This window comes from Pezoporus wallicus, unplaced genomic scaffold (assembly GCF_028554395.1).
Source record: "Pezoporus wallicus isolate ANWC-B61680 ecotype Strahan unplaced genomic scaffold, APGP_CSIRO_Pwel_v1 contig_13766, whole genome shotgun sequence".
NCBI classification, from domain to species: domain Eukaryota; kingdom Metazoa; phylum Chordata; class Aves; order Psittaciformes; family Psittacidae; genus Pezoporus; species Pezoporus wallicus.
Genome location: NW_026635291.1, coordinates 1,107,435 through 1,131,021, shown reverse-complemented (window position 1 = coordinate 1,131,021; position 23,587 = coordinate 1,107,435). Strand labels below are relative to the sequence as shown.

Sequence of the window (23,587 nt, the reverse complement as noted above, 5' to 3'; positions counted from 1 at the left end):
GGTCACTTCGGAGGTCTGGAAACTCTGAAGGAAGCCTCTTCGGTGTCTCCGTAAGAGGAACAGAGGCTCCTTCCCGGGAGAGCCGTCTCCCCGCCTTTCCCTGAAATGCAGTTTTGGCTACAGAGTAGGGAAAAAACCCCATCAAACACCAGCCCGTGTGCGGAGCTCCCGAAGGGAAGCCTTGGAAAGCCTGCCAAGAGCAGTGCGTTTTTATATCGCATCCATTATATATAATGTGTCAAAAGAGAATTCTCTCCACTATGGAGGGGTATTTATAGCCCATAAGGTTTTATGGCAGAAGCACGGAGTCTAAGGTTACTCTGGTCAGGCTGCTGCCTCTGACTTCAGCAGGAGCAGGTCTCGAGAGCGGGAGGACAGCCTTGGAGAGGGAAGATCCCAGCTGTGATCCTGGGTCATTGTTTCACTGGAAAGACCTTGTCCTAGAACAGCTTGAAAAGGCAATGAAGCAAACGCACCTCTGTCGTGTTTTACCTGAACTGAGCCGCTGGAGCGCTGGAGCTTCGTGTTCCTTAAAAAGCAGACAGAATCCTTTGGAGTTTTTCATGGCACAGCCCATCGTGTCCAGTTTAAAAAGACCTGCAAAGTTTATGGTCAGTGTAGGTCAACTCACTGCCGTAAGCAGCTTTAAGTTCAAAAAGGCCCTAACCGTGCTATAGATTCAATGTAAGGTGCCCGTCTCACATAGTTATATCTGTGAGAAGTTTAGCAGGAGCCAAAAATGATATTGCAACTGCTCTGGAAAGTTGGCTCTTGCTAAACAGGGGATTTCAGGTTGCACGTGCGCCGTTGGTGTGTGTGGGAATGACACCACTGTGATAGCATGAACCTGTGGTCCCCAGTCTCTTTCTTCGGGCACTCTCCAAGCCTTGGCTTACACCAGGCAGTGCACATAAATACAGATGTATGTGCATGTACATTGTGAATCTTCGTGCTCGCTGTTGTGCTTCCTACCTCAACATGTCTTAACAAGCATTGCAGAAACGACCTGCCCTTCCCATAGCAGCAGATAAAGCCTCTGTAGCTTATGAGATAAAGACCAGATACATCAGAAGTGTTTAAGAAAGTACATGTAAATGAGCAGAAAAGTGCAGATGATGGCAGTTTGGATAGAAAATTGCAGAAGGAATTATGGGTGAACAAAGAAGCCTGTGGAAAGCAATGAACATTGCACTGAGTAAGTTTTATCTGAGCACTGCAGGAAGCTACAGAGCTATCAACGATAATCTGCTCCCTGCAGACCACGGCAGATCCCATCAGGCATGTTCTCCTGAAAGGCTCTGCTCTCTTTTGGGGAGAAAAAAAAGAGGAAAGAGCGATTTCCTGTCTGTGCTGCCTGTCCTGGCTATCTGCTGGGGCTCTGGTACTGCAGAGCAGGAGGAGACGGGCTGAGGTAGTCTGGGCATTTGGTACACTCCATGGAAAGACACTGAGCTTATAGACGGTGAGGTGGGAAAGGTGAGAATCTGGTTAGGAACTGTGGGAAGATGGGAAAATACAAAAGCTTCCCCAGCCGCTGTGAGTCAGTTACATTGCACTGTGGCCAGAGGGAGGAGGTAGAGCCTCTCTGCTCTGCTCAGGATCAGATCCTACAGAGCCTGCCTCATCCTTCCACTGTGGTGAGAATTCTCATCAAAGAGCTGCAGGGTTATCCCTTTGGAATTAGGGGAAAAAAAAAACCCAGTTTAACCATTTTTAATCTGTATAAACTCTAGCAGGTTTCTTTTTGATGTATTTCTGGTGAAACAGAATGAAGTGAATTTTGTTTATTGTTTTGGCTTGTGAGAGGTCCCTTCCCCAACTGACCTGGAGTTTGCAATGGAGTTCTCTTCATTGCCAGCTCGTGCTTGCTTGCAATTGTTCATGCTGAAGAGGAAGGAGGCAGGTCTCAGGGTCGGAACTGCTCAGGGAATGGAAATTCTCTCTCTGCAGTAATAAATAATTAAGCAGTTAAAAATCCTTTTAGTAAAAAAAGGGAGAAGATGCTGATGGGAAAAGGCAGAGGTTCTGTTTCTCACTAGATAGCAGCAGGCCACGCAGCAGCTGTTGGTTGTCCCAGGGCTGGCAAGTTGGACAGGCAGTTTCCAAAACCAAGAATCAAACCCACTCTTCTACTGACCCATTCAGTGCAATAAGCATCATTCCTGAAGCCAGGATTGGCACTGGTTCTCTCTTGTAGCCAGAGGGAATGCGCTGGCTCCAGGTCCCCTGGAGCATCATGGAGCAGAAGTGTCCGACCCCCCGTGACACCGCATCCCACCAGCTGATTGTGTTCACATCGGGTCGGCATCGCTGAGAGGTGTTTGGGGCTGAGCCAGCTGAGGATGTGAACTTTGCATCTTACAGATGGGGAGCTCTGTTTTCCTGGGATGATGGTTCCCAGGGAGGAGCGTGCAGGCTGTACAGCTGCCTTGCTGGGAGTGTGCAGCCCATCTCAGAGATGCACCCCCTGTATTTATAACAAAGGATGTGCTATAGTGAAGAACAAGTAGAGGGAGCTGCCAGTACTTAGCTCTTGGTGGGCAACTGTCTGTGAGGTCGTGAGCTGCTGAGACGTGTGCAGAAGGAAGAGTCCCAGCAGCACACTCCATGCACATTGGAAAGGAATCCCAATCCGAGGTGAGGAAATGGGCTGCCGCAAGCAGGAGGAGCAAGAATGAAGACGGCAGCACAGCCTGGGCTGCTTGAGTTGAGGTTCTGCTTCCCGCTTGCTCCCCCTCGGCCGAGGTGCAGCATCCCGCTGCTGGCAAAGAGACGGCAGCGTCTGGGTCCCTCTTGCGGCTCGTGGAAAAAATCCCGGCAGCGCCAGAGCCTCCTTGGATGCTGACAGGAGAAAAAGGTGGACATGAAGCACTGGAGAGAGCAGAGTCAAACCCACGCGCACAGTGGAGGCTTTTGGCTCTGCAGAGAAGTCACAGTGAGAATCACAGCCTAAATTCTGATCGTGATTCTCTAATTCCCAGAGGGAATTTGGTGCTGGCACTGTCGCGTTCCCAGCCCCAATCCCACGGTCGTGCCTTCCTGGCGCTCTGTTTGCTGATCCAGCCCAGCTGCACTGAACGATGCCCAATCTGCCCTCCCTCCTGGGAGAGGAGGTGGTGCTCACCCAGCTTTCCCACCGCAGCCCTTCCCAGCTTCGCCATCCTGAGCCGGGGAGAGCTGGCGATGGAGCGTGAGGAGACGTCCTGCCAGCTCCTCTCACCTGGCACGTTGGTGGCTTTACTCAATGAAGGGAAATTAAGCCATGTAAAACCTCACCTGGATAAGGACGAGGTTGGCACCTTGGCACCAAAGGCCCTGATCCTCCTTCCTGGGGAACTGGGAACAGCTGAGATGATTTGTGCGGCCTGGAGCGCACCGACCTCCTGTGGGTCATCAGAATAACATCCAAAGACCCTGCTTTGTTCTGTCAGGGGTCACGTTCTCTGCCCTGAGTCCCCAGAACTGAGCTGATGTGTGTGCCTTTGAGCTGGAAGATGGCTCTGCCTTCACGGTGGGTTTTCCTGGTGTGCTGGAAAGGGACAGCCATTGTTCCAGGGAAAGCCAGATGCTCCAAAACTGGGGCCTCTTGGCATTTAAGCTTCCTTCAGGCCTTTTTAAAAGACCTTGCAAAATTGCTTGACAATAGGCTGTGAATATTAATGGTCTCTTAGCCCGAAGGCAGATGGAAAAGTGGGGGTTTTGTTATCGGGTTGAGTGGATGGCTGCTTTCATGTGGGAGTGTGTAATTTCCATAAATAAATACCAGATGTGCTGGAATTCTCCTTAAGCTGACATGAGGGCTCTCCTCAGGAATACCTGCAGGTATCAGTGGTTTATCTCAAGCCTTTCCTAGCTAAGGGTGTCAAAGTGAGTTTGTGAATGCCGGAGGTTGCAGGATGGGAACCACCCCCATGGTGTTCACCTCGCTCCTGAGGCTCTCAGCTCCCCGTTAAGCCAGGCTTACCTGTAATTCCAAATCCCATCACAAGGATGCAGATCCTGCAGAAAGAGGTCAGTCAGCCCTGGCTGTGTACAGGGGCAGCACCGTGATGCCTTTCAAAGGACACTTCTGAGCCATTGCAGTGCTGGGAGGATGATGATGAGTGCAGGTGAGCAGAGCTGGACGGTGCAGAGGAGAGCTGGTCACTGCCCTTGCTGATGCTGGGAGGGATTTGGACTCAGCTGGGGACTGGGGGTATGTTTGAAACAGCTCTTGCACAGGCACAAGGTTAAAGAAAGAGCTGTATGAAATTCTTCCAGAGAGAATGCCTTTAGCTTCATGGGAACACAGGGATTACTTGGGTGTGACTGAACTTTCTCAGTATTCCTCTGCAAAGCTGCTCAAAAACACGGATAGAGTTTCATTTTTTTCTTTTCTTTTACCTGAAATGATGTATTTCTTTTCATACCACAGCCCACTCCGCAGGTCACGGGCTGCTGCCCCGGATGTTCGGAGGTTAGGCTGTGTCTGGGAGGGATCATACAGGTCAGCGGTGGTTTTATCACAGCACTCTGAGGGTCGCTTCTGCCTTGCCTGGCCACTGCAGAGGTGGGCAGATAATGAACGTGGATATCAGCTATTGCAGTGCCCTACCGCCCATAGGGATTACTGCCTAGAGGGAGCACAGAGCTGGAAAAGTGAGGTGATAACCAAAGTCTGAATGGGAATGTGCCTGTGCTCTGCGGTTCTGGTGAGGGCAGAGTGATGGACAACTAAAACTAAGGACAGGAAGAAGCTGTTCTCAGGGAACAGGCTCCCGTGAGCTCCTTGATGTCTGCTGTGCATGATCTTGGAAATCAAGTATAGGTAGAGCCTGTAGGTGCAATTCCAGGCGACCCATACTTGGTTTCCAGGGTGTGCAGGGAATCTACAGTGAGAAGCGAGCAGAGCCCCATGCATGCTCCAGCCACGGTTATCCTCTCTTTTCAGTTGTCCACATGCAGCCTTGTGCTCTTTCCTTCCCCAGGCTTGCCCTGTAGGAAAATGTGTGATATCCGAGGCCAAGTGAGGCTCACAGTCCTCAGGCTGGGTTTGTACTGTGGGATTTGGGCAGGCCTAAGGCTTTAGGTAGAATGAAAGCTTTGACTGGATTCCCTATGAGAAACATGAAGGAACTGTGAGTTCTGAGTGGCTTCTGGGGGAAGTGGGAACCTGACTCTTTTCCTGCTCAAACCCAGTGCTGCTTTCACTGAAAAAATCTCAGTCCTTTCGGTGAATTTGAACCGAGGTTTGGGTTTGTCAGGAAACGTAAAGCTCAAGGCAGGATTGATGCTGTAGCAGAAAATGATCGATGCAGTGATTTCGGGAACATGGGCCAGCCTGGGTCAGTGAAGCTGCTCCGAGCACCCAGCGTGGTTTGGTAGGTCAGTGACACAACCTGCCCCAATTCCTGCTTCCCACAGCTCTGCCTTTGGCTCCTGATGTGCTGCTCCTTAGGGGAAAGGAGAAGAGGAGAGCGTGGGTGCCTTTAGGTGGCATCTGGCTCCCCTGCCCAAATCCTTCGCTGTGAGCCAAGCACTGAGGGTGAGGGACCCGTGCAGCCTCACACCTCCCTGAAGCACTAACGGGCTGCTTCAAAGATGCACAACAAGCTCCCGGGAATAACGTATGAGCCGAGGAGCAATTCCAGCACAGCTGCTCCTGGTTAGTTCGCGGCTCCGGGAGGTTCAGCTTTGATTTAGGGACCAACCTTTACTTGCTCTTTCCCCATGACATGTGGCTGGTGGCGACAGCTGATTCATTGCTGCCTGGCAAAATAAACCTCCTACTCTGTGCCGGGGGTGCACTGTGATTTCAAGGTATCCTTTGACCATGAGCCTCTTCCCCTTTTCGGAACAAGAATGGGCTGTATCTCAGAGCTGCTTTTCCATGGGAAGCCAGGATGGAGGCATGGGTGTTAGTGGTGATGCTGCAGTGTGGGGTGAGTTGGGATGGAGGATGCTCTGTGTTTTGTTTATGAGTCGTATGTTTCAGGCAGGGAGGAAGGAAGTTTCATAATGCTTTGATAAATGCAAGCTCTCAGGAACGGAAAGCAGTGTTTGCAGAGCCTGACCGCAGTGCTTATTATTACAAAACGTGGAGGGAAGAGTAACTCCTGCTCTCGCTGCATCTTCAGGGGAAACTTAGGGCTTAGGGGGAAGCTGCTGAGATTGTGGCTATTTAAAAGATTAAAGGGAGCTTTATACAAAAGCTGCTGTTAAAAAATAGTCATAATAACAAAATAAACCCCATTGAGTATGCTGGAGTCCAGCTGCACCCAGCACATACCCAGCAAAGCTACAGCACCCTTAGAGCTCAGTGACTGACTCCTCTCCATTGCTGTTTGCTGCTGGCATTCACTCGAGGAAACATGCCTCAGGTTGCCCAAATTGCCTTGGTGCTTAAGACTTCTTTCTCTCTCCCCTTATGGTTTCTGCCTAATCCTTTATAAGGTCATAATCTGGATTTATGGCCTCAGAAAGGTCTCCTCCGCAGCAAGAGATCGGTGCCACAGGCATAGCTTGAAGGTGCTGCTGTGTGAGAGGCTGAGCAAGAGGCTTATTAAACCATGAACCATTATGGGGATGAGTGGGACCGAGACAGGCAAATTCTGGATCATAAACTTCTCCCTGAATGCTCCCAGCAGGCTGCTTGCATTGTGCAAGGACCTTCAAACCCATCGGCCTTTCTCAGTGCTCTCCCTTGGCTAACTCAGCGTGACAGAGGTTTCACTGCCTCCAGCTGCCCTTTTAACTCCTGAAACATCAGGATTTCAGGTTCTTAAGCCTTCACTTCCCAATTCCCCCTCTGCTCCCCATAACCAAGCAGGAAGCATTTCTTTGAAATACAGCATTGCCCAGTCCATGTGTCCATCCACCAGAGCTGTTTGTGTGGAGAAAACTTGTGTGATAACGGATATAAGAGCAAGGGGCAGAGCAGGAGCAGGGATTTGCTCTTGTATTTGTGAGCATCAGTCACAGATTCACTTAGAATCACTTTTGTTGTGATGCATGAAACAGGATCCATCCTGCCAGCCGTTAGTGCAGCTGCTGGAGCTGGCATCTGTCTTGAAAGCAGCTCACAGTGGGACAATAGATGTAGGTCTTTGGTGCAGATAGAAGAGCCTCTAACTGATGAACAGTTGCTTCCCAGCACTGGTTTAAGAGACTCTTCCTCTCGCGGTTGTGAGAACACCTTTTGTCAGACAGATACCGCATTTGGGGAGCCACAGCACCTGGGAGTCTGGCTCAGATTTATGGAGTTACTGAATTCACACTGTTAACACCCGAGGTGTGAGCATCCATCGCTGGAGAGGAGGCAGGGAAGCGCCGGGTGCACCAACCACCCGGGAACCTGCCTTACAGGAAGCACTGGGAATGAATGGGGCTCTCCCAGCGCTGGCGGCGGCTGCGGTGCGGGGATTAAGCAGATATAAACCCGTGGGATTTAGCTAAGCTCCAGCAGGTCCTGGGATTTCTGAGCAGCACTTGCACGGTCTGGTGTTCCTGAAGGAGCTACAGAGCTCCGAGCCCAGACAGGGCTGAGTTAGGAGAGGCTGAGGGAATTAAACGGTGCCTCTCTTTGATCACAGCAGCCTTGTTTTGATCCCTGTCCTTCTCTGACTCTGCTCTTGGCCGGTAACACATTTAATTCCTTGTGACTTGACAAGTTTGTGTGCTACCCATGGCCACCCTTTATTATTGCTCTCACATGAGCGAACTATGGCCTGTTCTATACCGAATAAAGAGCATCACCGCAAGGGATGCCTCCTGGGAAGCGATGCTGGGAGACAACAGTGGATGCCCAGGGCATGGCGGTGGTTCTGCCTATCCCCATCTTATCCCCATCTCATCCCTGTCCCTATCCCTGCTGGTTACTGTGCTGTGAGTGCCATGCGTGTGCCGCTGCGCTGGCTCAGGCAGCCACAGCTCCATGTCCCCCTTTTCTTTGCATCTAAAGTCCTATTTCCCGTGATGGTCTGTGTTCTCATGCCTGCACGGATGGTGCCCAGGCAGTCTGCACTGCTTTGTGGTCCCCACTTTGGGAGCCACTGACCTAAACCAGTGTGTGCTATCTGACCTGGCTGCTTCCCCATGGCTTGACAAGGGATTCTCTCTGGCTTTGGCCATGGAAGCAGCAGAGCTTGAGTTGGGCTCCAAGCTAAGAGCAGCTGGAAATGGGGCTGGCTCCTGCCAGACAGCGAGCTCTGGGCGAGCAGCAGAAACCCAGATTTATCTGCAGTAGCAGAAGGAAATGTACAGAGTACAGTATGGCTGAAGCCTGTGTTCCTGGCAAAGCCACAGCTCATTATTCTTCCTTCCAGACCAAATGCCTTAAACCAGTATTTGTCTCCATTTTTCTACTTTCTTTTTAGAAGGAAATGCTTCTTTACAGAGCAAGAGAAGGAGCAGCTTCTGAAGCACAGATACATTTCTAGAGTGCTTTGCTTAGTGCCAAATGTCAGAAGTTTGCCAGCAACTGATAAATCTTTCTGAAGCCTCCCCATATATTCCACATGTTTAACTCAAACTTGGCGTTTCCTAATCAGGGGTTGATTCTGATCTGTAACTGGATGTAATGGAATGGCCTGATGCTGATGTGGTGCAAGGTTTGCTCCTCATCCTGCTGCCAGTCTCTGGTCCCTCTGCCACTTCGGAGGCAGATCCTGGCTGAGCTTTTTGTATGGGATGGGAGCAGGGATTCACAGATGGGTTTTCAGATGGCTGCTGCTCCAGTGCTGTCGGGAGGCACAGGCGATGGCTCATTTGGGTTCCCAGCTAAGCTGAGGAGTGGAGGGAGCCTGTGGTAGGTAATGAGAGAGGGGATGATTCCTCCCTTTGAACCTGTGAGTGGTCACTCACTCTAAAGGTAACTCAGGAAAGGTGTTCCATGTTCCTTAAAGGCTTGGCCCGCGCCCTGCTGAAGGGAAGAGGAATCTCTGGTTTTGGTAGGATAATGGGATTTATTCTGCCCTCGAGCTACAACAATTGATAGAAAATTGAAATCAGGGGCTGTTTCAACTGTTTTCAATTTTTAGTTTAGCTTTCATGGGGGTAACATTGTTCAGGCAACTTGTGTGGGTTTATTGGAAGGATTTTTAGTGCAGAGGTGTAGCGGTTCTACCACTCTGATTTAAGACAAGAAAGTCAAGCTTCTAAACCAACCCATTTTTCATGTAGGGAATTTTCTCCTCATTGCCATGAACAAGAGGAGCATTACAATGTGCTGATAACAAGTACATTCTTATCCACGTGAGTGCCTGTGTTCACCCAGGATAGGAATCTTTTGAGTAATGAGGTGTTTGGGTGTGTAATGGGGGGTTCATTTTGCATTGGCTGACACTCTTTATTCCCATTGGCACTGGAAGGTTAAGGACAGAACAAGCTGTAATGGAAGCAGCTGGTTCTGCTCCCGCGCAGTGTCCTGCTCTGGAGCTGCCCCTCACTGTGCTCCCTTCTCCTCTCCCGCAGACGTGAACGAGTGCGAGGTGGGGAACGGCGGCTGCGAGTCCCAGTGCTGCAACACCATCGGGAGCTTCTACTGCAAGTGCGCGGCGGGGCTGAGCCTGGCGCAGGACGGGAAGGCTTGTGCAGGTAGGGACGGGGGGGTCTGTGTCACCTCCCTCTCCTCCTTCATGTCCTACGTGCTCCGGTGCTTTTTATCCATCCAAAGGGCTCTCATGCTCAGGGGTGTGACTGTCATAGAACCATGGAATGGGTTAAAGGGACCTTAAAGCTCATCCAGTCCCAGCCTCCTGCCACGGGCAGGGACACTTTCCACTAGAGCAGCTTGCTCCGAGCCCCATCTAACCTGGTGGGGAAGGAAAGCCTCCCCTGGATAGAACTGATGTTTTCAGGGTGAGATCTTAGCCCTGGTGAAGTCGATGGCGTGTGTTTTATTGCTTCAAGAATGAGATTTCTCCTTTGGAGCCTGTATCATCATGTTATTCCCTGCCTTCCGCTTTAAATCTCCTGTTTACAACCAAAGTGAAAGCGAAGGCACAGTTTTGTGTTTGTAAAGTGAAAACACTGGATGGGATTTGGTGTTGAAGTACTCAGAGGAAGCCTCACATTGTGTGGCTGCTTCACCTCCTACAGCCTGACTGCTGCTGCGTGCTGTGCGGATGCCCTATCCCTTTCTCCCTGATGTTAGCACTGGGCAAGTGTTTGGGTCGCTGGAGCAGAGAGTCAGAGAAATGCAAACAGCCATTTGCTTATCAGAGCTGAGAGCAAGACAGATGAATTGTCTGGGAGGATAATGCAGTTCCAGGGTTCACTGGCAGCATTGGAGACAGCCACCTCTCCTGGTGCTGCAGACACTCTACTGCAGCACTGAGATGCCTGCTGCAGGGTACCAGTAATTGCTTTAGGATGATCCTGGGTTTGTGATGGAGTTATTGCATCTTTCCAGCACTGGTTGGCTTAGCAGAAGTCCCAAAGTGTTCCAAATAATTAACAAAGATTGCTGACAAATGGGGAAAGAGGCATTCCTGTGGAGCCCGGGTCGGACATGAAAGAATTCTGCACAAAAATGTCACTTTCTTGCCAATTTGGTGCATTTGTCTTGTTTTGTTGAAAATAACTGAGAAGTATTTCCTGGCTCCGTACCACTGCCGAGATGTGTGAAATAAACAGCTCTGCCCTTATCTTAGCCAAGCTCAAATATTTTCAGTTTCCCCAGAATTCCCCTGATGAGGATTAGCTTCTCGGATGATTAAGAGCTTCAGGATTTTGGTGGAAACAAACAATCCCTTTTTCTCTTGTATTTGAGGAGACAATGTCAATCCCTTTGTATATATGCTTGGAATTACTTGTAATTAGTCGTGCCCACAGAGCTGGCATGGGGCCCTGTCTCCCCCTTGTTGCAATGGAGATGGCAACCCCCTTTGCCGTCATCCTCCTGGAGCTCCTTATTCCTTCTGCGAGCATTTATTCTGTCTGCAGGTTTCATTTCACAAAAAAAAAAGAGCATGGAAAAGATTAAGCCCTGAATTAACCGAGACCAGGATGTGCATTGGGCCGCATCCCTCCCATACTCCTGTCCTGCTCACGTGCAAATCTCTATACACCGCAAAGCCGGTGTTTGTTATCCTCTCGCTACTCTGCCCTTCTCCACCAGCCTCACTGATGGGGCAGGGGTGGACCCTGCTGCGCTCACCACTCTTTACATTCATTTTATATTCACATCAGATAAACTCTCTCCCTGTACCCTGAGTGCTGATGCACGTATTGGGAAGAGCGGAGGGGATTAGATCCCTGTTTGTACAGATGGACGAGTTCAGCAAAGACAGAAGGCACTGATTAATGTTTACAGTTTGCAAAATATTCAGCTTTTCTTGGTCAAAGTCCTGATGGAGCCTGAATAAAGCAGCCTGGGCTTCAAAACACGAGCTTAGATATTTGGAGCCTGTTGCTGGCTCTGTGCTGGGCAGGAAGGTTTGGACCTTGCATCTCTCCCGAGGGTGGTCCGAGCAGCGGAGCCGTGGGTTCAGAGGCCTGCAGTTCACGTTGCCTCACCCTTGTGACTCGGTTCCTGGCTCGGGGTGATGTCAGGCTGGCCTCTTCGGAGTCCTCCTCGCTAATGGATCTGCTAAACAAATAGCTATGGAATAACATCAGCAGGATGCTTTGTGTGGGGAGGCAGAGAACCACCGACACCCAGTGTCTGCTCCTAAGGTAGGCTGTCTTTTGAAGGAAACCAGCTCATCTTGGCTACATAAGGACTTCCCAGCCAAAACTCTGCTCAGAAACAGAGGGATGCTATAGCTCAGGGAGAGCTGGCTGCTTTTCCTGCCCTGACTTGGTTTCAGTTATGTTGAGTTATGTCTGCTTTCAGTAGAAATAAGGGAGGAGGGGGATACCATTGCAGGAGTAAAGGGCAAAAAAGGGAATTAATTTTATACCAGGGCTGGCTGATGACTGATCTTAAAATGAACGTAAATGTTCTTCTGCAGCTCGGGAAGGAAATGTAGGAAATATAAGACTTGGAAATGTTTGGCTGCCCAGTCCTTAGCACATTTGTCAGCTGCAAGGACAAGTTGAGAGGGTCACACACGACATCTTCTGAGCTACAGGATCCCACTGCCTGCAACATCCACCACAGGATGGGCTTGGGACATGTCTGTCGCATGTATGTGTGTGTGCACAGTGCTAGCTCAGACCTCTCCTGGTACCTTACAGAACCACTCCTGGCTTGGCCTTCCCCATGAGCAGGCAGACGGGCAGCAGCAGCCTTTGGCTCTCCGGTCTGTTTTCCCTTCTGAGCCAAAGGGATTACAGTTATAAAGAAAATCCTCCCTTGGATTTATTCAGTCCTGGGCTGCTTTGCTAATGCTACCAGGAAAGGAGCCAATTTGCTCTTGTACCCATCTGTCAAACCAGCTCACTTCATACTAGCACTGAGTCCCTGGATGGTACCAGCTCTCTTCTTTGCTTACATGGTTTGAACCTGCGCTGATGATCTAGAGTTGCAAAGAAATGTGTTTTGTACACTGCTAATGCTCATCTGATTTACCAGTATCAGTAATACACAGTGCTTGGAGAGGGTTTCTGTTTTGTTGGATACAGGATGGTTGTGCTCGTAACCATGAGCCTCTCCAGTATTCCTGTAACTTTATCTATCATGGGAGAGCTGCCTGTAGAGTGGTTTGGGAACTCATGGGTTGGGGTTTTTACATACAGGAAACAAACAGGTTTTCTTTTTTATAACATGTTTTGAGGTGTGGTAAGTTCTAGGGGAGATCGAGGTCCTGCTACACAACGTTATGCGAGAACGTTAGGGATGTTTCTTCCTCCAAGCTATTTCTGTGGTACCTTCTTTGGTTAAAATTGATGATAAGATGAAAGAAAACCTGGCTCCCAGTAGCCCCATGTAGTGGAGGGTGAAAGCTAACCCTGAACGGGCAAAATGTGCCCCTGGGGGGGAAAGCAGGTAAAAGATGTTGAAACAACTCGTGAAGCACAAATCACTGCTGGCTCCTCTCTGCACAGGGATGCAGGAGCCAGGAGCAGCAGAGCTTCCTGCATTGCTCGTCGTCATGCCAGCCAGTGCCACATGCTTTGTACACACCACTCAAGGTGACAGAGGGAACCTGAGAATCCCCCTCAGCCCCTTCTCTCTGCTCTCCTTCCCTGTTTCATCCACCTCTTGCATGTTTCTGCCCTCTTTTATATTCTCCATTTTAACTGTAGAATCCTTTTAACTGTAGAATCCTTTCAAGCACCAGAAGAAACTTGTTTCAAGGTTTAGGTAATCTTTGGATGAAGACAGAAGCACTTGCATTCACATAAGCTGGTTTGACCCATGTCTGTGCAGGGATGAATCAACCCCGGGACATAACACGCCTTTGAACTGCAAAGTACCACATCATCAGCTGTAACTTGTTCAGGTCCTTATGGCAACTGATTAATGCTGAGACTGAATCTGAATGAAATTCCATGAAAGGGACGGGTTCGGTCCAGCTCGGTCCCTGTTTCAAGAACCCTCTGGATGCCTCTCCCAGCTCAGTCCACAGGAAGCAGTAACGACTTGCTGCTGACTGTAATGTGTTGCCATACTCGAACCAGCTCTTAGTACTTAATCAGCTGAAGTAAATTAGGTGACAAGGAAGCTCGAGCTGGCTCGAACCTGGCCAAGCATAACTTATTACATAAGCAGAATTCAGTTTATGTTCGAGCCTGATGTACTTTTGGTCCATGTGTTACAGGCCGGAGCTGTCTGGAAAAGTCTGAGCCTCTCAGCGCTATTTGGGGTTATTTAACAGTCTGAGGAATTGTGAGACTGAACAAGTCTGTCACAGGCGTTGCTGAGCAGCACTGCCTGTGCCAGCATTCGTTTCTGCAGGCCAAGGAGCGAGTGCTCTTTGTTGGGAGCTGTGCGTGCCCATGTAGGAGGAATTTCCAGGTCGTGGAGCCAGCGGCAAGGTCCCTTCAGGTGGTGCCTGTGGACTCAGGGAGTCCCTGGGAGAGCTGCGCTCGCTGTGATTCATCCGCATTCCAGGCAAGGATCAGTTCAGACAGACAATGCCTTAATGACATTGCTGAGCTGAGGAAGTGGGTCTGGACCGTTTGTCATAGCTCTGTGGCAATATTCATTTCTGTGTGTCAACGCTGCTGAAACATTCGCAGGAAAAATGTCAACACTGGCGTTGTAACGGCGTAAATGTCGCTGCTCGGCGGGAGAATCCCCAAGGACCGAACCGGGGCAGCAGTGACAATTCCTGACGTCTGGCAGTGTGTTATTTTTAATAACTGGGTGAAGTATTTGGTAGGTCTGAAGGTGGTTTCTAATAGGATGGCAGCGTAGGACTGCAACCAGTGATGGTTCACTGGGGGGCATGGGGAGTGCTGGTGTGATCTCTGGTGCCTCTTGGTAATGCCCCTCCAGCATTTCCCCTCCTCCTGCCCCTATTGTGCCCTATCTCCTCTCTGATATTTTCGGTAATGAGCTGAAGAGATCCCTGAGATGTTAGCAAGTTGCTCTTGCTTGGAGCACTCTGCAAAGGGGACTCATAACCAGAGGCTACCTTCCTCTGGAAGCCGCTGCAGCAGTAGTGTAGACGTTGTTTGGTGGTGGACTTGGCAGTAAAGGTTGGACTTGATGATCTTAGAGGTCTTTTCCAACCTGGTTGATTCTATGATTCTATAATAGCCTTAAATTGTTGTTTTCCTCCTGGATTCAGCTTCTCTCCGTGTTTCAAAAGCTTTTCATGGAATTCTATTCATTGCAGCCTAAACCACGAGTTTTAATTTGGAATTTTACTACAGCCAAATCACACTGCTAAAATGTCTCCGAGTGGCAGGCCCAGCTCAGCCCTGCAAGCACATCGTTTCAAAACGCTCCAGAAAGCTAAAGAGAGCTTTTGAGCTGGCCCCTGGAAAACCCAATGAGCCATTTGTGCTTCTTGTTTAATGAAAAAGGTAAAATAAAGTTCTGAGTTCCAGCTCACAGGAAACGGTGATATTATGGGTTTCATTGGAGGGGCTGTTCCTCCTTTGGGCTTAAATTTGGTGATGGATTTGATGATTTCATGATTTCAAGCACAACCCAGTGAAGGTTTTTCTGCCTGTGGCAGTTTCATTGCTTGGGGAGGTGTGATCCTAAAGGGCACTTGCCAAGCATCACGTACCCGGGGAAAAGCAGTGATTTCCTGGAAAACCCCCCGCTGCCGCTCCAGGTAAAGGCGGCTCACGAGGGCTTCCCGTGGGATTCTGTGCTGGCTCCTCACCCGATTTCATTTCCCTGCGAAGGGCTCTGCCGGAGGCTCCAGGGCCGGGCGCGCAGACGCTGCCCTCCGGCAGGTCACGGTGAGCCCCTGCACCGAAACCGCTGCTCCGCCCGCCCCGACGGTGTCCCCGGCGCTCCGCTCCCGGCGCGCAGCAGTGTCCGAGCCCGGGATCCGGGAAGCCCCCGCTCTGCCGCTGGTCCCCGCAGCCGATCCCGGCCTCCCCGTCAGCACAAACCCGCCCCGTCGGCGGCATCGCTCCGCCCGCGGGGCCCCTCCCGAGGGCTCGGCCGGGTTTGGCTTCACCTGCGGGGCGGGGGTAGGGGCGGCGCGGCGGGGACCAAGCGTTTGCGGCCAGAGCCGCTCCTCCCGCATCCCCGCGCCCTCCTCCCGCTCCTCCCGTCCCGCCGCAGGGAGAGCGGTGCCGGGCCGCGGAGCCGCGGTGCCCCGCCGAGCCATGGCGCTCTGGGTGATGCTGTGGTGCGCGGCCGCCCTGGGCAGCATCTCCGGCGCCGGCGGCGATCACTACCATTACCTCTGGAGGAGCTGCTACCCCTGCTACGCCGGGCGGGCGGGCTACGGAGCCGGCAGATCCCCGCCTCGGCCAGGTACGGAGCAGGGCAGGGGGATGCGGGAGGTGGGGAGCAGGGAAACCGAGAGGTTGGAGGGGGGGAGGTGATCTGCTGCCCTGCTTGGAGCTGTATCTGAACCACCCCTTTGCGTTACCACAGGCGGGTTGGTCGTTCTGAGGGGTTGCTTCGGGGAAAGAAACTGGAGTTTCTTTCCATCAGTTGCTGTGCAGCAATCTGGCTTGGTTAAGAGTAGCTACTGTGAGCTACGAACTCATGCATGTTGTTAGGGTACGTGGGTTGGGGTTTTACTCAGTTCCGAAAGATCTCATCCTGGTCTGGGACAGTAAATGAAATATAATACTCTTTTATCATGAAAAATAAGGTGCTGGCACAGGGTGCCCAGAGAAGCTGCGGCTGCCCCATCCCTGGCACTGTTCAAGGCCAGGTTGGACGGGGCTTGGGTCTGGGACTCCATGAGTACAAAAGAAGTCTGTCTTTCCCTCTGCAAGACTGGGTTTGGGCTGTGTGAGTGCTGCACAGCAGTCCTGTAGGGGACAGAGCATTGCTCATTGCTGGTTTAGGTGCACAGGGAGTCCTCTGGCAGCAGTAACTGGTGTCAGGAGCTGGGGAGCGAAGGGGCGAGAGCTGGCTGAGCCATGTCTTGTAGTGACTTCTCTGTGCAGAAATGGTCCCACTGACCAGGGGCTGCTTGAAACAAGCCCCCAGCAGAGGCATCTCAAGGCAGTTGTGGTGTGGGCAGCGCTTGGCCAGCCCGAGCTTCCCCTGGAGCAGGTGGAGGGATGCAGTCGCTCGGCTCCTGTTGCTGCTTCCCAATAGAAGAATGTTCCCGTGCTCTGGCTGATGTGTGAAGGTGATGGGGCTGCTGAGCGAGGTGCAAGCTCTGTGAGCACACACATACCTGCCCCTGCCTCCTCGTGTTCAGCTGGCTCAGTGTCAGGGAAGGTTTGTGGTTTCCTGAAGATTTAGGAAATAGTGGAGAATATGTGACATTTGCTAAAGACCTTGTATGCTTGTGAGTAATGTAGACATCGAGGAATGCATTATTTCATCATGAGATAATCCTAATAAATAAATGCCCCAAGCAGTCAGTTATAAAAGTGATATTGATGTATTTAAGCCAGACCTTCAGACAGGGGGTGAGTTGCTGGTTTGTTATTTATAGATCAGATGTTTGTCTTGAACCCAAGATTGCATGCGCCGTCTCCATCCAACTCCATTAGCTCATATGCCTGTTGCAGGACAAGCTCCTGAGAGCCAGCTCAGGATGTCGTGTTGCTCATCCTGAACTTGATATTTACAGTGGATTTGGCTGATGATTTTTTCTTCGCTGCTTGAGCTTCTCTTCAAGAGGTAGTAGCAGCCACTCTCTCCATTGTATGACTTTTACAGTACCGTGTGCTGGTTTACTGGAAGAGAATTCCCTTCTACGCAGCCGTGTTTCAGCAAAGCAAGCGCAAGAGACTGCTCTGTGTGTGTTTCACTGGCAGTTTCATTGTATGGATGGAGAGGGAAGGGTTGGTGTGTGTAACAGCGGTGTGCACTTCACTGAGGCCTCGAGTGCCTTAAAATGCCTTCTGTGTACAAACAGGGCCCCGTCGGGTCCTTGGCTAGCTTGGAGTGGCTGATTGCAGTGCTGTGCACTATGTCCTTACACAGCTCACCATGACAGGGGAGATCATTGTGCTCTGCTGGGGACTTGCATTAAGTTGTCACAGTCATGTAGACCTAGTACCTAGTATTAATCATAGACTCCAAGACTGGTTTGTGTTGGAAGGGACCTTAAAGCTCCTCCAGTTCCAACCCCCTCCCATGGGCAGGGACCCCTTCCACTAGAGCAGCTTGCTCCAAGCCCTGTCCAACCTGGCCTTGAACACTGCCAGGGATTAGGGTTATTCTCTCTCTGGTTCTCTAAAGCATGTCAGGAACCAGGATAGAGCGTAGCTGGTACATCCCAGTGTGTATCAGTGGGGTCAGCTGCCACGGCCTGGCACAGGGACCACAGCGACGTGCCTCTGACGATACACCTCTGGTCAAAAGAGCAGCCTGCCCAGGGAAGGGGGTGAGGCAGAGCTATGGGGGGTGGTTTGAGTGGGTGAGCACAGGCTGCCTGCCTGTCAGTGCGTGCACCTCTGCTCCGCGCTGTGTCATCCCTGAGCAATTATCAGCACCATCCAGAGCCAGAGCCGTGAGCAGAAAGGAGCTGGGCAACTCCCAGCCACTGTGCTTCAAGGCAGAGAAAGGTGAGCTGAGGACAAAGCAAGAGACTGAGGCAGAACAGCTCCTTGATGCACTTTCACTTCGTTTGATTGCTATAAACCGATGCATCTGTTCCTGGAGCGCCTTTGGAAGCAAGGGAAAGCTATGGGCATCTCCTATCTGGCTAGGAGGGGCTGCCCTGGAAGGGATGCCAGCCCAAATCGCTCTGTGAAGCTCCTAATCTAGATTGGTTTCTCATCCGGTACACTGAACTCCTCCTGGTGGAGGCTCTGGCCGCCCAGCATCCTGCTCCTTGTCTCCTTCCAGGCTCTTTACTTCTTAAAACTGCTGAGTTGGCTTCAACAAACTGGTACTGGAAAGATAAAGTCACTAAGTCCCACACACGCTCATTTTGATGGATTTCAATTAACCTTTTCCCTGCAGCCCTGCTCTGTAATCCGGGCTAATTGCCGCAGGGATTACAGCCTGGCACTGCTGTTCGGCCAGATAGAGTGGACCTGAGCTATCTGCTGCCCGTGCTTCCAGCTGGGATCTGTCTCCTCCTCCTCAGCCTTTCAGAGGAGATAAACTGCCTCTGTACCAAATATTTAGTAATTTGCAGGGCTGCTGTTGCCACTTTCTTTCCTTTTACCCGGAGCTCTTGTCAGAGATAAATCACTGAATTGCTTCTCGAAGGACCCGTGCATGGTCAGAGAGTGCACTTAACCAAAGTCATCTCCTCACACCCGCCTCCCTTTTGTTCTTCTGTTCATCTTCCCTACATTTGATCACAGCGTTATCCCTGTTGGTCCACGTAGATGGTGCTTGAGGTCCGATGGATTGTTTCTGTTAGGGATGAGGCTGATGGGAGCATCAGCCATTCCTCGGGTGAGCCCGTGTCCTTGTGGATGAGGACACGAACTCCGGGTTCCTTAAGCAGCAGGGAAGTTTCCCTACCCCATAAGCCAAGTCCCACACCCAGGCTCTTGCTATGTTTGGTTTTCATGTCTGCCTCGGTGGGCTTTGGCCAGTGTCCTCTGCCCTACCCGTGCTGGCAGAGCATCCCGGCACGTGGGCTTGGTGTGCTCTGTCCTGGCAAGGCTCCGATTGCTCAGTGTCAGGCAGCCTCCTCTGAAGCACAGCCTGCATGCTTCTCATTTCCCTCCTTTGGTGTGTTAATTTCAAACAGACTTTGTCAGCTCTCCAATAGGAAAAACAACCTCGGCGTGCCCCAAACCGCATCTCGCAACGCGGCACGTAGGGTTTCGGGTCTTTGTGCTGCCAAGACGTGCACCGAGGGCAACGTGACCCTTTGCAGTGATGATCCTGCTGCTTTGTGGTTCATGTTCCTGGTGAATCATGCCCTGGTGAGCCCTGGGGCAGGCTGGAGATGCTGCTGTTGGGGGTGACCAGTGGGCCTGCACCCTTACTCTTCCCAGGACAATGTGCTGGGAATGGTGCCTCTTCCATCACAGGTCCCAGTGGGAAATGCAGCTCTTGCCCCTTTCCTCTCTCCGTACTCAGTTGTCTGTTGCAGGGAGCAGTCCAGGGCTGTGGGATGGACCCTGGTGCTTGGGCATGGCCAGGCAAGAGCTGCCCAGAGTGTCCAATGGAGCAGGAACAATTCCCATTCCCCAGCATGAGCCAGGGCAGGGCAGAAAGATCCTCTTAAACCTGGACCAGGCCCCAGCACACCATCATTGTGGCTCCTTCTTCTTAGCAGCCCATAACTCCACAGTCTGGGGACTGAAAGCAACCAGTCCCCACCAGAAATCACAGACTCTCCTTAGAACATCCTCCCAGGAGGTGCCTCTTCTCTCTGTGCACTCATACTGGAGTTTGAATGTGCTTGGGCAAACTGTGCCGTTTCCAAAGGTATAAACCCAAGGGATGACACCGCTGCCCTGCTGCCAGGGGTGCCGAGGGTGGGAGGTTTCATTTTGCTCACACCATCGTGCAGTGTATGTCAAATATCTGTGTGTTGCTGCAGAAGGTGATAAGCGAGGCTCCAGAAGGGAAAATGGGACGTGGTGGGTTACTGGGGGATGGTGATGGGTGTTTCTACGGCTGAGGAGTGAGGAAAGATCGGTCGCTTTCCCAGGGCAAGGTGGGATGGAGACAGCCCTCTGCGATTACAGGGATTTAGAGGGTGAAAAGTACAAAGGGGAAAGAAGAGATGTTTAGAGAAGAGATGTATAATTACCGAGTATGAGTAATGGGGTGAAAATAAGAAGTTTACTCAACACATCACTTACTTTTTTGGACAGTAAATTCTCCACGGTTTCAGATTAGAGCTGAAATAAAGCAATGGAACAGCCATTGAAATTCAGACCAGAAAACTCCATAGAAAATCTTCCTAAACCCCACTTTTCCTGTTTTTAAGCAGAACGGAGCCAATTTTGTGTATTAGAGCTAGTTCTGCCCATAGAGATGTTGGGAAAACCCAAAAGCCACAATATCTGTTGTTCTGTGGCTGGCTGGGCACAGGGCTGGCCATGCTTCCACCATGCAGGCTGGAGAGCTGTTGAAGGAAGAACCTGGGAGGATGGATGCTCTGGCATCACGCCTGATGAGTTGCTTCCCTGCTGCACATCAGGGAGGGCATCAGGGGCTCCAGAGCTCTGTAGCATGAAAACTGTGTGCAGCCTTTGCAGAGGAGAATGATTTAATTAGAGCTGGGCTGCTCTGACAGGCATCTCAGACTCATGCCGCAGCATTCTTTCCCCCCTGGAAAGCTGGTTTGGATTTGTGTTGCTCTTTGCAGAGCATCACTTGAAGCTTATGTTTCACCTCAAAAATCTGCTCCTTTTCCCTTCTTTCAAAATGAAGCATCTTGGAAAAAAACAGGAAGAAAAAACCTTCTAAAGTGCCCAGAGGAGGAATCTACAGCCCAGGGAATGAGCAAAGGCACTACAGACATTGTTCTTTTCTGCTGGGTTAATGACGACTTCAGCTCCAATGGAGAGCATCGCCAGGACAGAAAGGACCATTTTCATGTGCTCTGATCCTTAGGTTTTAACTTTTTAAGCAGCAAGAAGCCTTCTAATGAAAAGTATTCTGAGACAACAGTCATTTTCTATCATTACTGTGCAGCAGAGAAAGACAGAGTCAAGCATCTCCTTTCCCACTTTGCCTCCCATTTCATCCCTGACCCAGTCCCTTTGCTTGCTGCTGGCTGATTTAGTTGGTAATTAACCTGATGAATGTGAAATTAATGGAACGAATGCAGAAGTTGCACACTGGCTTCAGCCCAGGTTGTGTTTCTCCTTCTCCTGTGGTTTTGATGGGCTTTTGAGAGCTGCCATCCGGTCGGAGCAGGCGATGCTGGGCGAGGAGGGTGAGGCCTGAGCAGGTTTTTGCTCCGCTGGCTTGCAAAGACACAGCCGGGAGCAACACCCTGCTGTGATTCATTGAGGAAGTGTTTCTTTATCTTCTTAGTAACAGTCATCGATGAAACGGTGCTGGTTCAGCGCTCAGCCTGGCTCTGGATCGCGATCCAGCTTCGCTGTGCCAGCGGGAAATAGCTGTGCGTGCTGAAGGTGTCTTCACAACGTGCATGGGAAGGATAAAACCCCAAACTCCTGAAGTGTTTTTTCCGTGGAAAAGGGCTTTGCTGGCTGGATTTATTGCTGGCAGCGGGAACGTGATCCGGATCCCCATCTGACCGGAGGAAGATCTTACATCCTTTACAGTCTGAAAGGTACACAGGTATATGTGTGCACCCCCACACAGACGGCAGTAATTAAGGAGCTGTGCAGCTGCAGCCACAAACATCCCTGTTATTTCTAATTGTAGCCCTGTGAAGGAGTCTTTTGTCTTCTTAGAAACTTGCAGTTGCTTTGGACAATCTTCTGATACGCATCTTAGTTAGCACCGTGTAACTGGGAGCTCCAAACGTTCCTACACTTCTCAGTTCTGGAAGATGCTCCCAGCACTTAAAGGCAATTGTAGGTCTGGGAAAGAGGAGAATCTCGCTCTCTGTAACGCGCTGCTGGATTCGAAGCTTTGATAACAAAATATAACAGGATTTTTTACCGAGACCTCATGGACCAGTTCCCGTTTGAGCCCTTGTGGGATTGCTCAGCACTTGGCAGAAGATCTTCCTGGCTCAGAGAAAGGGATTTTTCTGCCCCCCCCCCTCCTTTTCTTGGGGGCTGTGGTTTTTACCAGTTGAACTGGCCGTGACTGGATTCCTTGCTGCAGGAATGGCTGCCTCAGTTTCCCCAGGCTTGAGCCACAGTCAGAATCTCCCCCTTTGTATTTGGGGTCCAGTTGGACTTCATCAGAAGTGTTGCCTGGATTATGTGCAAACCCATTGTCATGACTTTCTCCAGGCATTAAGGGGTTTTCTTTCTCACCTCCAGTGTCTCACAGCAGTTCTGAGCACAGGATGCTTATATCTGATACCCCTCTGTGCTGCCTTTCTGCAGCAGATCAGAGCTGTTCCAGAGGCATAAAAGGTGTGAAATGTGCTAAATGCTCTGCCATGTACTGAGATGAGAAGTGAAACAGCAAAACCTCTCATCTTTGGCACCTGGCTGAGCTCAGGAAGCTTCTGTGCTGCTGGAGGATGAGTGTGGCTGGGCAGGATGAGAGCCTCTGCTGCTCCGCATCCCACCCCTCACCTCACTCTGTATCACTGGGTGTTTGCTCCCACTGAATGTTAGGTTTGCTCCTCATGTAGTAAGCAGCAAATGGGCTATCTCAGCCTGTTTTCAACACATAAAGAGTAAGGAAGTATAAAACATTAATTAATCCATAACCTTAGAGCAAATGGGAAAAGTGACCTTTGGGAGGTGAGTGAGATCAAGGATGGTTTGTGCCACTTGACAAAGTGATGCTTCTGGGGGTCTTTTTTTGTTCACTGATTGCATGCTTGTCCCTGAAATGTCTCAAATAGCTTCACTGATTGAACATAATGAAATAGTGATTCTGTTCCCTCTGCATTCATTCCTCCAATCTGGACTCAGTCCGCAGAGGATACATAATCCTGGCTCCACAGGCCATCATGCCCACTCCCCTGAATCTTTTCCCCTCTTCCCTTTTCTTCTGCAGATGTTGATGAGTGCCAAGTCCACAATGGGGGCTGCCAGCACAGATGTGTCAACACCCTTGGATCTTACTATTGTGAATGCAAGCCAGGCTTCCGCCTGCACACGGATGGCAGGACCTGCATTGGTAAGTCACAGGTTCAGATCCCTGGAGAATCACCAGTTCTCTATAGCCCTTTTCCTACCTGTACGTGGCACTGTATAAGAATGCTTCCATTGGCTTATCTGCTCAGATTTGCCCGCTGTGCAGGGAACTGGAGATGATGGTGATGGATTGCATGTTCCTTTGCTTGTCAGGATCCAGGTTGTCTTCCCTAAGGTGTTTTTGTTACTGAACTGATAGTGTTTGTTGTTCTTCAGTGTGATTTTGACATCTTTGCAGTTCCTCAGTTTATCCTGGTTCAGGAGAAGTAAATTCCAGTGCTCTGGTGCTTCTGGTTTTGATAGAGGGTGTATCAGGTCCAGCATCTTCAAAACAAAGAGCTAATGAAAAGATGGATTATGAAACAAATGGATTATGAAAAAGTCCAAGTCAGTCCCATTG

The 23,587-nt window shown here is 50.7% G+C and overlaps 1 protein-coding gene across 4 annotated transcripts in view; it reads left to right on the top strand.

Annotated features, from left to right (window-relative positions):
* Nucleotides 1-23,587, top strand: part of MEGF6 (multiple EGF like domains 6) — a 76,964-nt gene that overhangs the window by 22,294 nt on the left and 31,083 nt on the right. For 3 of the 4 annotated variants that reach the window (XM_057418079.1, XM_057418063.1, XM_057418071.1), the window contains exons 5-6: nucleotides 9,451-9,573; nucleotides 23,048-23,170. In XM_057418079.1, coding sequence (XP_057274062.1) covers nucleotides 9,451-9,573; nucleotides 23,048-23,170 — 246 coding nt within the window. Of the gene's footprint in view, nucleotides 1-9,450; nucleotides 9,574-15,625; nucleotides 15,812-23,047; nucleotides 23,171-23,587 lie in introns of those variants that run through there. The other variant, XM_057418088.1, reaches the window with a different exon arrangement.